Here is a 14,400-nt window from a genome sequence, read left to right as displayed (position 1 = left end):
TTATGTATATCTATGTCTTTATATAGATAGAGACACTCTTCAAAGTAAAGCTTCATTTTGGTTTGGATAAAAGTTACAGGCACTTGTAAATTTATCTGAAAAGAATTAGGAAGCAAGGAATTGCAGCCTCATTTAAGTTCCATCCCATGTTCTGAGCTCCACGACCTACTCAGAAGTGATCACAACTATACCCTGCCCATTGAAAGCAGGTCTGTTCAACTGAAAGTGGCTGATCCTCATTGTGGTTGGGACTACAGTCGCCTCCTAACAGCTGTTCTTTCGTTTATAACCTTCAGAAGGTAACTCTACCCAGCAGAGTACATGATGAGTGCTACCTAGGTGAAAGACTACAATTCCTAGCTTCCCTTGTGGCTTCCTGTAACAAGATGATCAATTCCAGCCGTCAGAAGCAAGGTGAAATGGCATGGAGACCTGACAGTCTCCGTGAGAAAAGGAGACTCACAGCCTTTGTCTCTCATCATCTATCCAGATGCCTAGAAAGTAAATGTAATGGCTGGAACTCCAAAAGCCATCTAGGACCATCACATCAAGGGTTATACTCTAGGGATAGGAGACTAGAGAACTAGAAAGGGGTGGAGTCGTTGACAGCATTGTAGAGCTAATATACCAGCCTTTCACTACCTGAAAGCTTCTTTTAAAAAGAGAAGGGAAAAAGAAGTCCAATTTTTTTTGGCTTACTACTGCATTCTGCTAGATGTAGCTGAACCCAAATTAAAACATTCAGTATAAAAGAAAAGTGCATATCCTACATGATCCAAAGTATCTATTTTAATAGTAATGAGTTTTAAATGATTTATGAATGACCAAGTACCTTAAGCTATGTATTCATATTCTCTACTTCCTTTAAAATGATCTGATCCATGTAATACCGAGCAATAAGCACTTGTGTCTTCAACTTTGTATTTTAACAATCAGATAAGTGGCAGATATAGCATAATAAAGTGCAAGGGACCATGATATAAAAAGTACTGTGAGCCCCTCATCTCTTAATCATCAGAAGTTGGCTTGGGTCCAGGATATCAGGGTAGGGCTGCAACAAGAGGGTTGCAAATTTATGGTCCATGAGCCAAACTTGGCAGTCAGATATATTGCATTTGGCTTATGCAATGCTTTTTGAAAACATTAGTTTTGAATGCCTTAAAGTGGGCATGCATCTTCAGATCTCCACAGGCCCATCATCCCTGTTGATGTAAACACTCACTTGCTTCACTTGTTTAGGTTACCTGCCTGGTCTCTGGAAACAAAATGGTACATTTCTGCACCTTTCCTTCTCTCCATTCTCTCTCTGTTGTTGAAATCAGTGATTCATACCAAAGATGATTTTCTAAGTCTGTGCATTTCCAATAAGCAAGAATGTGTATAACTCACTAGGAGCTAGAACTTTGTTTAGGAATGTCAAAATTACTATAAGTGCACTATAGTATCTTCTCCTACAGTAAAAAAAATTTTAAAAAAAAAAGGAAACTTTCAAAGCATCCCACCACCACCATCACAAACACACATACTCCAAAACTCATGAAAAGCTGATTTTGTCATCTTAACTCTGATTCTTGTTACTTAATAGTTTCAACTAAAGTTAGTTCAACCTCCTTTCAGTTAATAATTTAGTTTTTCAGTTTTTAGGAATTAAAAAAATCATTTCACTTCTTAAAACTTATTGACAAGTAGTAAAGTTTTGGGCCTAAAATGCCTAAAACTTTATTTCCTTACTTTCATCACATCATTCCTAAAAATTTCTATCAGGTAGCCACTATGCCTATGTTTACATTTCTGGTAAAATAACCAGAGTCAAATAGATGAAAAATATACCTTGAAGTATTGAAAAGAAAAAATATTAAAGTTTGTAAACATCTACTTACATGTGATAACACATCTCCACATTTTAAAGAGGACATATTTGTATACAAAGTCAATAACAGATTACATGATTTAGTTACAGCGAAAAGCTGAAAAACATACTTGTTTTGTATGTGTACTTTAGATATTTCTTTAAAGCATTTACCTGAACTTACTCTTCCCCAAACTTAAAATCACATGGAGTTTCAAAACTGACACTTTTATTAACCTGGTGTCAAGCCTGAACAGGGGAAACAAAATATTGCCAAGTATCCATTCAATATAACTGAAACCAAAATATGCACCTTAAGTAAGTACAATACAAGTCACGAAACTCTGAGTATACTGGATTCTGGAATTCTCTTCTAGACACCTTTACATAGGATCATACTACTTTCTTTTGCTCTTGAAATTTTTAACACATATACTCTCCTAGGGTGAGTAATAAAACAGAGGAATTTATTTTTTGCAATGTGAATGCAAGGAATTACACTTTTTCTGTAAAATCTGATGTTTGAGATTCTGGCCACTGTGCTGTTTGGTTATATTGGGGGAAGAAGGGTTGGTAGGAGATGGAGACTGTTTTGCACCAAATTACAAATTTCTAACTTTTATGTAAATTCATAGTAAGAAAAATTTACCTCTCCTTATTTTTCAGAAACACCTACAGAGTAATTACAACTATTTAGGGAAATCTTTGAGCATATATAGCCTATTCCATTAACCTTATGCAACGCTCCTTTCGCTTATTCACATGTTCAATCATTTCCACACTTTATAAAAGTAAGTTATTTATTTTATATTAACAAGGAAAGTTGTGTGAATTTTTAAATTAAAAGTTGTTTTGGTGGGGAGGGGAGAGAACTCTCCTAATTAGATTTGCTATTTCTATTGTAATTTTTGTTTTTTCTCTCCCCTTTTCTGACTTCTACTTCCCAGTTATTTTCCCCACCCTTCCAAGCCATGCACGTTTTTCACACGATTACAAAGAAATTCGAGACTTTTACCTTTTCTAAACGGTCTGTTTTTAAAACATAAAAAGCAATATAAAAAGCTCCAAGATTTTAGAAAGTGCCCCCTCTATGGGACTCCGGACAGATTGTTGGGTATCTCACATTCTTATTTTCACTCTTTAAATGATTTTTAGAACTTTTGGCCTCTAGATGATTTTTATGAACATCTTCAGAGCAAAAATACAGAGAGGTAGGTTAAAAGACATGTGCATACACATCTGCATGTATCGGCATATATTTGTGTATCTATACACGTAGGTATATATACACACACCGCAGTAGATACGAAAAGTTCCAATGGGCTAAGTTTTAAAAGGTTGAGTTTGATGTTAAATAGTCACGAAAATCTATAATGGCCTATTCTGAAAAAGAACACGTCTGGAGAATAAGGATTTAATAATCAGTGGAACCAAATTAAATATTTTCTTATATTCTACAGCAGCCCAGCAGTACCACCCAACCCTGACATGCGCAAATTGCATAGGAAAAAAAGAAAAGGTGACCTCCCCCTCGCGCCCCAAGGAGAAGGCCCCCGCAAACTCCCGTAGACGCCGCGGGGGAGGCGCCGGGTTGGCCGCGGTCCGCCTGGGGTCGGGGTGGGGTCGGGGTCGCGGGTGGGGTCGAGTCGGGGTCGCGGGTGGGGTCGGGTCGGGGTCGCGGCGGGGACGGGGTCGCAGGTGGGGTCGGGGTTGAGGTCGCGTCGGGGTCGCGTCGGGGGCGGGGCGGGCGGCCCGCGGCTTCAGGGGCCGCTTCTCCGCCTCCGCCCGGGAAGGCAGCGAGGCCGCCTCTGCGGAGGCCAAGTGCTCCGAGATCCCCAACGACAATGAGGAGGCGGTGAAGCCCGCAGAGGGAGGAGGACGAGGGGCCCGACACAAAGGGGATCCGCTGTCGGAGCGGCGGCGGCGGGTTCTCTAAACAAAGGCTCGGGAGCCGCAGCAGGAGTGGGGCGCGGGGCTCCACCCGGCCGCCGTCCCCGCGCCCCGGCCTCCGCCCCGGCCTCCAGCTCCGGTCCCGACTCCCGGCCTCCAGCCTCCAGCCTCCAGCCCCGATCCCCGGTCCCCGGTCCCCGGTCCCCGGTCCCAACCTCCAACCACAGCCTCCAGCCGCGGGGCGGACCCCGCCCTCCACCCCCGACCCCAGCCTCCAGCCCCGGCGCCCCGACCCCCGGCCTCCAGCCCGACCCCCGCCCCAGCCTCCAGCGCTCCGGCCCCGGCCCCAGCCCCGGCTGCCCGCGGCGGGCGCTCCTCGAGCCTCGTCCACACCGCGCGGCGTCCGCGTCCAGGCGGGCCCGCCCCGACTCCGCAGGGGCGCCCCGCGCTGGGCCCCGCCGGCCCCGGGCACACCTGTCACCGCCCCCGGGGCCGCCGCCGCCGCGAGCCGCGCGCCCGGCAGACTCACCGTCGTCGCCGTCGTCCTGCGCTGTCACCGCCACGCAGCGGCCGACGAGGACGGCGACGAGGAGCAGCGGGCTCGCCCGCACGCAGGCTGCTGCCATCCCGCCTGCGCCCCGACGGGGCCGCTCGGGCTCGGGCTGCGGCTCGGGCTGCGGCTCGGGCTCGGGCTCGGGCTCCGGCTCCGGCTCCGGCTCCTGCTGCGGCCCCGGCCTCCAGCTCCGGCCTCAGCCCCGGCCTCCAGCCTCCAGCCTCCAGCCTCCAGCCCCGCCTCCGCCCCGGCCCCGGCCCCGGCCCCGGCCCGTCTGAGCGGGGCGGCCCCGGCCGCGCGGCTTTAAGGAGGAGGACGGCCCCGCGCGGCCCGCCGCCCCCCGCCGCCCCCCGCCGCCTCCCGCCGCCTCCCGCCGCCTCCCGCCGCCCAGTGCGCGCCCAGCGCGTCTGATTGATGGCGAGCGACCGAATCAGAGCCCGCGCCTGCGAGCGGGGCCGCGCTCGGTTACCGGGTAGACCCGAGGGGGACCCGACCGCGGCGACGCGGCGGCGGACGCTCATTTCGCTTCCTTTCCCTTTTCTCGCCTTCCTTCTTTCTTTTTTTTTTTTTTTAGAGAAAAACTGTTTGGAGAAAGGGCCCATCCTCCCCAGCCCTTCCCCCGACACACACCCCCTCACTTCTCACTTTTCCCCTATAAGCTGAAAAAGACCTTAGGGAGGAAATACAGCCTCTTAGCCCAGCTGTTTGGTGTCTGGATAATCCACGGCTCCTGTTCAGCTTGCATGGCAAAGGATCACATCTTAACCCTCTCTTTTGACTGAAGAGGACACAGTCTTGCCTCCCCGTGCCGGATTCTCGTTTGGGGCTTTTCTCCCCCAGATTCTGGAAGGGGACTAGTAAACCTGTGCCCAGGTAACGTCCGGTGAAGAAACTTGCAGCCAAATCGGTTTGTGGCGCATCGTGCTTTACACCCCGCTGACCTCTGCCCTTCTCCACATCTGTGGTTGAGGGGGGCACATCTGCAGGGCCCTCTTGTCCCAGAAAGTTTCACCAGCTCGGGAGCCAGGCTGCTATGTTCGGGTTCAGGGAGGGGGGCACACCGCACTTGGTGTGCAAAGTCTGCTTCCCACCGCAGCTCGGGCTGACCAACTGCAGAAACACCGAGCCCATTATCCCCGTGCCCCCAGCTTTCTCCTGCGAGGAAAGGGCTTTGGCCCGACCAGTGTACACAGTTTCGCGACACTAACATGAGTGACACAGTATTAACTACGTCCCAGATCGCAAAGAGCCACATAGGAGGAGATGGTGCTGCTGTGACTCCTACACCAGTTTTTCAGATTCTGTGGTAGTCCCGGTTACACCTGCCTTTTAAGAGCAGCATTCGTCATCTGGGGCCGGTCCTCACAACTGCCAAGATCTTAATGACCTCACAGCGTCCTACGAACCGAATACATTTGCGACGCTGAGTCCACCTAGAACCAAAATGGCCCATTCCGCGCAATTCAGGTGAGTCACTGTTCCTCGTAGCTGACACTGACACTGTGCTGAGCCCTGAGGGCGACAGTGACACAGAGTAGGTGGAAGCCATGCCACTGCCTTTAGGGAACACATGGAGATGCTCAAGAAACAGGCTTGCGGGAGACACAGAACTGGAAGCCCGAGCACGTAGCTGTGGGGCGCAGTCAGCGCAGGAGACATGCAGAGGAAGGGGGGCTTACGGCACGGTCAGGTGAGCGATGCGCCATCCTTTTAATACAAGAAACCCAAAACCCTCTGCATCTCAGCTTGGAGCTACAATCTCTGGAGAGACATTCCACAGGCGGTCACCTTTCCAAGCAGCTCTACCCCTGTGTCTCTCAGTTCAATTTTTCACTTTTATAGCAAAGATTAAAAACACGACCTGACCTCCCACAGGTCCCTCCAGTTTCAGCCTCTGCTTCCTGTCAAACCAAAAGCATCTGGCATGATAGGGACAGAGAACATACTTTCAGGACAGCTGTGATAAATTAGCTCGTCTTTTCGAGCTTTGTGACTTGGGCTTTTCCTCTATGATCGGCTTTGGGATCCTACACTGCAGCTTGGAAAAGAGTAAAATGTACACAGGTGTTGACCAGGTGCGTGGCTTTCGCGGCTGTGGTTACATTCAGGGTAGAGGACGCGACCGTTTCTTGGTCCTTGAAGAACTGGTCCTAAGCCCCGGTGTTTAAGCGGGGAGCCCAGCAACCTGTCACAACCTCGCGAAGCCCTCCCGCGTGTAGACATAACACTACGCACCTCCTGGGTAAGTCTTTACCAACTCGACTTTCACGGCCTCCTTGAAAGTTATTATTTTTCTTAAGTCATATATAAGGATTTATGATTCAAAGAAGTTCACCTCCTCAAGTTTGCTCAGCTCCTAAGTGGCAGATCTAGGGTCCTATTTCAGAGACTTTCATGTCCTAAGTGAGTATTCTCAGTTCTTCCGAGCTCTTGGACCTGCAGGACACCAATATTTCCGGTCTCCAGAGAAAGCTGTCTCAGCCCCTTTAGGGTTGGTCCTCCCGTCTGTCTCTATTCCGTCCCTTCACATCTCCTTCAGGACTTCACTCTGTGTCCCCCTCTCTATCCTCAAAAAAAAAAAAAAAAAAAACAACCCCACAAAGATTTCCCTTCGTGAGTCCCCTTCGTCATCTCCTTTTTCCCTCTACCTCCTCGTCCCCCCGTCGTGTGTCACTGTCCTCGGGAGAATGTCACGGCCTGCCCTGCAGGAGACACCAAGCCTCCCCTGCGGGTGAACCCTTCCTCTTCCCTCCCCATAGTACTTGACCCCCTTCTTCCTGAAACTCCCTCCTCCCAACACTCCCTGGTCCCACATGCTCCTCTTATGTTCTCTGCTCTTCTGGTCAAACTTCTTTTGTAATTCCTTCTAGAGGGTTGTGGCGCTCCCAGCGCTGTCCTGGTGCACCTTGCCCCCTGCCCCCCTCCTGGGCCGTGTCCCCTGTCAGATCCCCGACCTCACTGCGGGTCACACGCTGACGATATCCGGGCACGGCTCCCCCCGAGCTGCACACCTGTCAACTCGTGTGTCTAAGTGTCCGCATTGAACATCTTCCCTGGACGCCGCTCTAGTCCCCAGCTCAGGAGCCCAGCAAGGCCCCCCCACCCGCATCCAACTGCCGGCCAGGCCCCAGGCCGTGTGGGTTTTGTCGTGTGTTCCTTCACTCGATTACTTCTCCTTTCTTAAAAAAAAACCAAGTTACCTCCCAAGTACTTACAAGCTATAGTTCTAGGATAGTTTAAACGAAGAGAAAGGTAGGGAGCGGCGGGGGGGGGGGGGGGGGGGGGGGGGGGGAGGGGAGGGAGGAGGATGAGCGAAGAGGAAACACCTACTTCCCGGGTGCCGTCTCCTTTCCTCTTTTGGCTTCAGCCATTGGAAATCTAGATTTTTCCCAGGCACGCAGGCAGTCTCACACCTCGGATGTTTGCTCAGGCTCTGGCCTTTCCTGAAAAAACCATTTCCCAGGTCTAATCCATTCCTTTATTCAACAGCTATTTGTCGAATACCTGTTATTTGCCAGGTTCTACTCCAGGAACTAAGGATATGTTTGTGAACAACATAAACAAGGTCCCCGATGCTGTGGAAGCTTAGAACCCTGAGTGGGAAAACGGCAATAAACTAGTGAGCAAATGTGCAAACTGATAATCCGAGCCCCTGATGCGCCGTGCAGGAAACAAGGAGTGTCGTCAGAGTTGCTCAGGAGTGGGAGGCGGGGACGCTGCAGATCAGGGCCTGCAGGGCGGGCCCCTTGAAAGCGGTAACAGCGACTCTGAGACCAGAAGTGTGGAGGTACCTGCCCTAGAGAACGGGGGAAGCAGCGCGCCCAGCGGGGACAGCAAGTCCAAGGGGCCTGGGCGACACGCGACCTTCCTCTGGCCGGCCGCTGTACCAGTTACGGACACGTGGTCCTTTGACACAATGCGATGTGCGGTCCCAGGTCCTGGGAGTCCCGAGCCTGGGCCTCGCGGCTAAGTCAGGGTGCCAACAGGCTTGCGTCCCTCATAGGCTCCAGGGGGACCTCTCCTCGCCTCTGCGGACCTCCAGGGCCCCCTCCCATTCCCACGGCCTCCGTGTCCACGGGCAAGGCCAGCTGTTTCCACAGCCACGTCCTCCCTCTGACCACTGGCAGGAAAGGTTCTCTGCTTTTAAGGACACGTGTGACAGTCCTGCTTCCACCTGTGCAGTCCAGGGCAACCTCTCACGTCCTGGGATCATTGATCACACCTGCAAAATGCTTTTTGACATGAAAGGTAACACAGTCACAGACTCCGAAGATGACCACGTGGGCATCTCAAAGAACAACCAGAAAACACCAAGGCAGACAAAGCGGACACGAAGCGTGGGCACGTCCCGAGGGCCACCGCCTTCTGACCCCCACGGGCCAGGCTGTGACCGGGCAGGGGCAGGGAGAAGGCCGCCTCGCCAGGCTCCAGCCCTGAGGCCCTGCGCGTCCTGGACAGGAGTTGAGGCTACTTTTTCTAAATGCAGTGAGAACCAGATAAAGAATTTTTAAACAGAAGAGTGATGTACCCTAATGTTTTGATATTTTAGAAATCTGGACGGCTTAGAGCAATGTCTTCTACCAAGGCAAGACGCACGTGAGGGCGCAAGTCAGGGAGCACTCGGGCTCCAGTGAGACACGACGGCTCGGACAGGGACGTGCAGGGAAATGGAAAGAAGCAAAGGGGTTCGGGTGGATTCTGGAAATGAAATCACTGAGAAGTTAGCTAACGGGGAGAACCAAGGCAGACGGCTGTGCCACCTGAGGGGATGAGGGGCCAGCAAAGCCCACGTCTGACCCCCACGTCTGCACACAGGCCCGCTGTCTCTCGCAGAACCGTCCAGCGTGGTCTGCGCACACCTGAGCAGCATCACGTCATGGCCACATGCCCTGACCCCGACGGCGAGATCCCTGAGACACAGACCTTGCTTCTATTTGCCCGATAGTTACCTGTTGAACACCTGCCATTCGCTCAAGAATCAGTAGGACTCGACGACTGAAGCCCGTGACACAAGTCGCAGGGAGCAAAGTCCAAAGGATTCGCAGCTGCCAACCCAGAGGACTAGGAAGATGATGACCCTGGCGAGAGAAGCACCTCAGCCTGCAAGAGGACCCGGGTCAGAGGAGGACGAGCCTCGCCGGTTCGGGCCGCTCTGCGCCCACCCGCCGTGGAGCACCTGAGCCCAGACCCGGAGCGGGAGAGGCCAGAGTTAGGGCTAGGCTCTCCTGCGGCAGGGTCACTGGGACAGTGACCACAAGAGCAGTGGTGACGGCCAAACGTATTAAGCCCTTACGCTTTGTCAAATACTGTGTAAGCATTGCACGTGTGTTAATTAACTTAAATCAATACTGTGGGATAAGCGCTATTATTTTCCTTGTTTTACAAACGAAAAAAGGAAATTGAGGCTCATGGCAGCTGCGTGACTTGTGTCAAGTCGTACATACAGCAAGAAATGACCAGATCCAGCCTTACAACTCACAAGGAGTTGACGTTCAAAGAAATTATAGGATGTCTATTTCCCTAAACTCCATCACTGATTTTTTTCTTTAACAAATGACAATGGGGGAGAATCCTTTGGGATGTAGTTAGCATGGTGTTTTTTCAAGTAAGCAATTATATGAACCAATGAATTTAATTACAAGTCCTATTTATATCCAAACTTTGTAAATATAGGTTACCTCTAGCTGAGTATTTGTACTAAAAATATATCTACATCTTGGCATAATTAGAAATATCTTTTTGTAATAGAAACTGTTAACTTCTGGGCAGCCCGGGTTGCTCAGTGGTTAGCGCTGCCTTTGGCCCAGGGCGTGACCCCAGGGTCCCAGGATCCGGTCCCATGTCAGGCTCCCCGCAGGGAGCCTGCTTCTCCCTCTGCCTCTGTCTCTGCCTCTCTCTGTGTCTGTCATGAATAAATAAATAAATAAATCTTTAAAAGAAAAAAAAAGAAACTTAACTTCTTAAGTTATAAACTTTCATTTTAATCTAAACATGTTTCAGAATAAGTCATATTTTGAGAAAAGTTTGTGATTTTACATCCCAAAAAAACTGCCTTATCTCCTGAGGCAATCAACAGTTATATTTAGAAGTTATGAAAAGTCTTATGAGGCAAAGTCATAAGTGATCTGGTAAATAATACTGGAGTGTGTAGCACCCTCTCCTCTACATACTGTTTGAATACATACATGGTCAGGATGATTATCTCCACTTTACTCTGGGATTCAGAAAGATTAGTGACCTTTCAGAAGCTACACAGTGCCAACAACAGTCTCAAGCATAGGCTTCCAAGTCCTAGCACTCTACCCATTGTACCTCATGATGATTAAACTATAATTCAAATTTTACTAACTAGATAAGCAGTATCAAAAAAGTCTACAGATTGGAATTCTGATGTACAGCTCGGTGACCACTGCACACTTGAAATTTGCTGAAAGCATAGGTCGTAAATGTTCTTACCACACACACAAAAAGGTAATTACGTAAGATAAGGGTTTTGTTAATTAACTTGATCACAGTCATCTCACTATATATATATGTATATACATATATATACATCAAATCATCACTTGCTACACCTTACGTATACATATTTATCAATTATACTTCCATAAAGCTGGAAAAAAGCGAAGATAAAAAAAAGAAAAAAGCTAAGATAATAATAATAGTAATAATAAAGTCTGCAGAATTATAGTGGTTATGAGCATAGACTCTGAAGCTAGACTCACAGAATCCAAATCCCAGTCCACCACTTTCCAGCTGGGTGACTATGAAAAACTTGCATGTCTTTCTGCATCTTAGTTTCCTTGTTTGCATAATGAGAATAATAACATCTTGAGGATTAAATAGGTCATCTTGAGGATTAAATAGGTTGATATTTGTAAAACAGACAATGTCTGGCATACAGGTAATATTATTATATATGTTCTGGTTAAATAAAAACAAGTAACAGCATTAGTGCTTCTTTTAAAAAGCATAATTTGGGACGTCTGGGTGGCTCAGCGGTTTAGCGCCTGCCTTCAGCCCGGGGCATAATCCTGGAGACCCGGGATCAAGTCCCCCATTGGGATCCCAGCAGGGAGCCTGATTCTCCCTCTGTCTGTGTCTCTGCCTGTCTCCCTCTCTCTCTGTGTCTCTCATGAATAAATAAATAAAATCTTTCAAAAAATAAAAAGCATAATTTATCAACAGCTTAAAAATTTAACTGTTTATATATATATATATATATATATATATATATATATATACACAATGGAATATTACTCAGCCATAAAAAATAAAATCTTGCCATTTTTGATAGCATGGATAGACCTAGGGTATTATGATAAGTGAAATAACAGAAAGACAAATAAATAACATATGATTTCACTTACATGTGGAATCTTTAAAAAAAATGAATAAACATACAAAATAGAAACAGAATCATAACTACAAAGAACCAGTAGTTGCCAGAGAGGAGGAGATTTGGGGGATAGGTGAAATAAATAAAGGAGATTCAGAGGTACAAATTTTCAGCTATAGAATAAATAAGTCACTGTGACGAAAAGTACAGTACGGGGAATATAATAATATTGCAGTAATGGTATATGGTGACTTACACTAACTACACTTACCATGGTGAGCATTGTGCAATATATAGAATTGTTGAATCGACGTGTTGCACACCTGAAACTAATATAACATTGTATGTCAGCAATACTTCAATAAAAACTCTTTAAAAAATAAGATTTAAAAAAAAAAGAAAAAATAAGATTTTACTGTTACAATTTACATAAAGATGAAAACTTAAGGTAATTAGAAGGAAGTTTCATTATCTATCACAGTATGCTCCACTAATTCCCACATTATGTTTTTTATTCTTTTATATTATGTTTATTAAGACATGCCTTCCTTTTTCTCTCTTTTAAAGATTTTTTTTAATTTTTAAGTGATCTCTACATCCAATGTAGGGCTTGAACTCACAACCTGAAATCAAAAGCCTCATGCTCTACTGACTGAGCCAACAGGTGCCCCAAAGCATGCTTTAAATAGAGCAAAATTCACATTTTTAGGTGTACGGTTCTTTGAGTTTTGACAAATGCATACAATCGTGTAACCATCATCACAATCCAGAGGATATTTTCTTGTCCCCAAAAGTTCCTCCATTTTGAGTCCATCTTCTCTCATCCTCATCCCTGGCACCATTGATCTGATTTCCATCCCGTAGCCTTGCCTTTCCAAAATGTTATATGAATGAAATTAAAGAGTATGTAGCCTTTTTTGTCTGGTTCTGTGATTTCGTCCATGCTGTTGCATATATCAGCAGTGCATTCCTTTTCTTAAATCCGTATGTTTACACGTTTGAATTTATTCTCATTCTTAACCATTAATCCACTGTTTATTTATTAAGCCTAATAAATCCTAAAATGGATGATTGTTTGTATTGGAATAGACAATGCTCTGCAGCTAAAATGAGAGTCCATGAGTCAGGGCTTCCCCTCAGGGAAACTTTTAAGATGGCAGGACTAGGGACAGGCTACAAAGGAGAAATTGTCCAGACACTCAATGACACCAAAGGCCATTTATACCAAATGAGCTTGTTATGCTCCATATACTGCTTTAAAAAAATTAAAAGCCAAAGAGTTGTAGGTTGTTTTTCAACAAAATAAGGAGTGATTCAGCCCATCAGATTCTGAGTTCTTACGTGGCAGCCAGAGGTCGGGGAACTGCGTCCTTGGAATGGAGACGGAAGTAGAGGGCAAGGAAATTAATGTGATATATTTTACCACTTTTCACAAGTTCATCAGTATTTTGTTTAGTATTTTAAATTTTCCTGGTGTTGGGGCAAACTATTCCTTCAGCTCCTTTAATAAAGTTAGTTGTTTTTCAGAGCTGTGGAATTCTCTTTCAGAGAATATGCAAGAAGTTTTTATAAACTGGCTCTTAAGAAAGGCTAGCAGGGGTGCCTGGGTGGCTCAGTGGGCCTTCGGCCCAGGGCGTGATGCTCATTTTGTATAAATATACTATTATGAGTTCAGATAGGCTCTGACTATAGTAATTGAAGTCTTAATTATTAAAATGTGTCACTATGCAGCAGATTTTTCAATGTTCTTTGTTTTCCTGTTTCAAGTTTTTAATTAAATTTTAATTAGTTAACATATAGGATAACGTTAGTTTCTGGAGTAGAATTTAGTAATTCATCACTTACATATAATATCCAGTGCTCATCACAACCAGTGCCCCTCTTAACACCCATCACACATTTAACCCATCCCCCACCCACCTCCCCTCCAGTAACCTTCAGTTGTTCTCTATAGTTAAGTATTTGTCTTCTCTGACTGCCTTATTTTGCTTAGCATAATATACTCTAGCTCCATCCACATTACTGAAAATGGCAAAACTTCATTCTTTTTGATGGCTGAGTAATATTCCATTATATATATTATATATTTATACACACACACATATATATATTTATATAATATATACCACATCTTCTTTATCCATCTATTAGGTGATGGGCATTTGGGCTCTTTCCAATGTTCTAAACACCACCAGGATCCAGTGGCTCATTTAATATACTGTTTAGAAATCAGAAACATTCTGTATATTTAGACCATAATGACCTGATTACTATTACTATTTAGTTAAAATATGTAAATATCCAAACACAAAATATACACACCCATACAAAAAGAGTTGGTGACGGGTAATTCATAAACTTGATTTTGAGTATGATCTTAAGTTACTGCACCCACATAAATCTAGAGTCCTCCTTGACACCTAAAGATGAGAAAATCAAAGCCCTCTGTGATCATTTACTACAAAAATTGGGTTATTATTCCTCATACACAGAAAATACGACACAGGTTTCACTCACTAGTTGGAGAATATATTATTTTAATGTTTCTTTGAAGTATATTAGTGATATTGTCTCCTGAGATTTGGGAAAACACATGGACTTCATTTTCTTGTTTTACAGAGGCTTACTTTTGTTTTCTCTGGAGTAATTGCAATCAGAAGATATTATTGGATGAGTGAGATTCATAAATGTGCCTTGTCTTCCCTTTCAGCATCATCTCCACTTCCATGATTTTGGAATGAGAGGGATCTGGAGAATTGTCCCCGAAAC

At 46.2% G+C, this 14,400-nt stretch overlaps 1 protein-coding gene and 1 long non-coding RNA gene across 2 annotated transcripts in view; one reads left to right on the top strand and one right to left on the bottom strand.

The window, feature by feature from the left end:
- COL5A2 (collagen type V alpha 2 chain) overlaps positions 1 to 4,468 on the bottom strand; it is a 138,263-nt gene extending 133,795 nt beyond the window's left edge. Inside the window, exon 1 of the mRNA XM_072811054.1 lies at positions 4,269 to 4,468. Within this exon, the coding sequence (XP_072667155.1) occupies positions 4,269 to 4,365 (97 nt within the window). The 5' untranslated portion in view covers positions 4,366 to 4,468. The remainder of the gene's footprint in view (positions 1 to 4,268) is intronic.
- A 206-nt stretch (positions 4,469 to 4,674) lies between these two features.
- On the top strand, positions 4,675 to 11,422 carry LOC140624178 (uncharacterized). The gene is made up of 3 exons (XR_012023696.1): positions 4,675 to 5,759; positions 5,856 to 6,534; positions 7,782 to 11,422. It is a non-coding gene; the product is annotated as an uncharacterized lncRNA (long non-coding RNA).
- Positions 11,423 to 14,400: the final 2,978 nt, after the last annotated feature.

This window comes from Canis lupus, chromosome 34, assembly GCF_048164855.1.
Source record: "Canis lupus baileyi chromosome 34, mCanLup2.hap1, whole genome shotgun sequence".
Taxonomy (NCBI): domain Eukaryota; kingdom Metazoa; phylum Chordata; class Mammalia; order Carnivora; family Canidae; genus Canis; species Canis lupus.
This window is presented reverse-complemented; position numbering and strand designations above follow the sequence as displayed.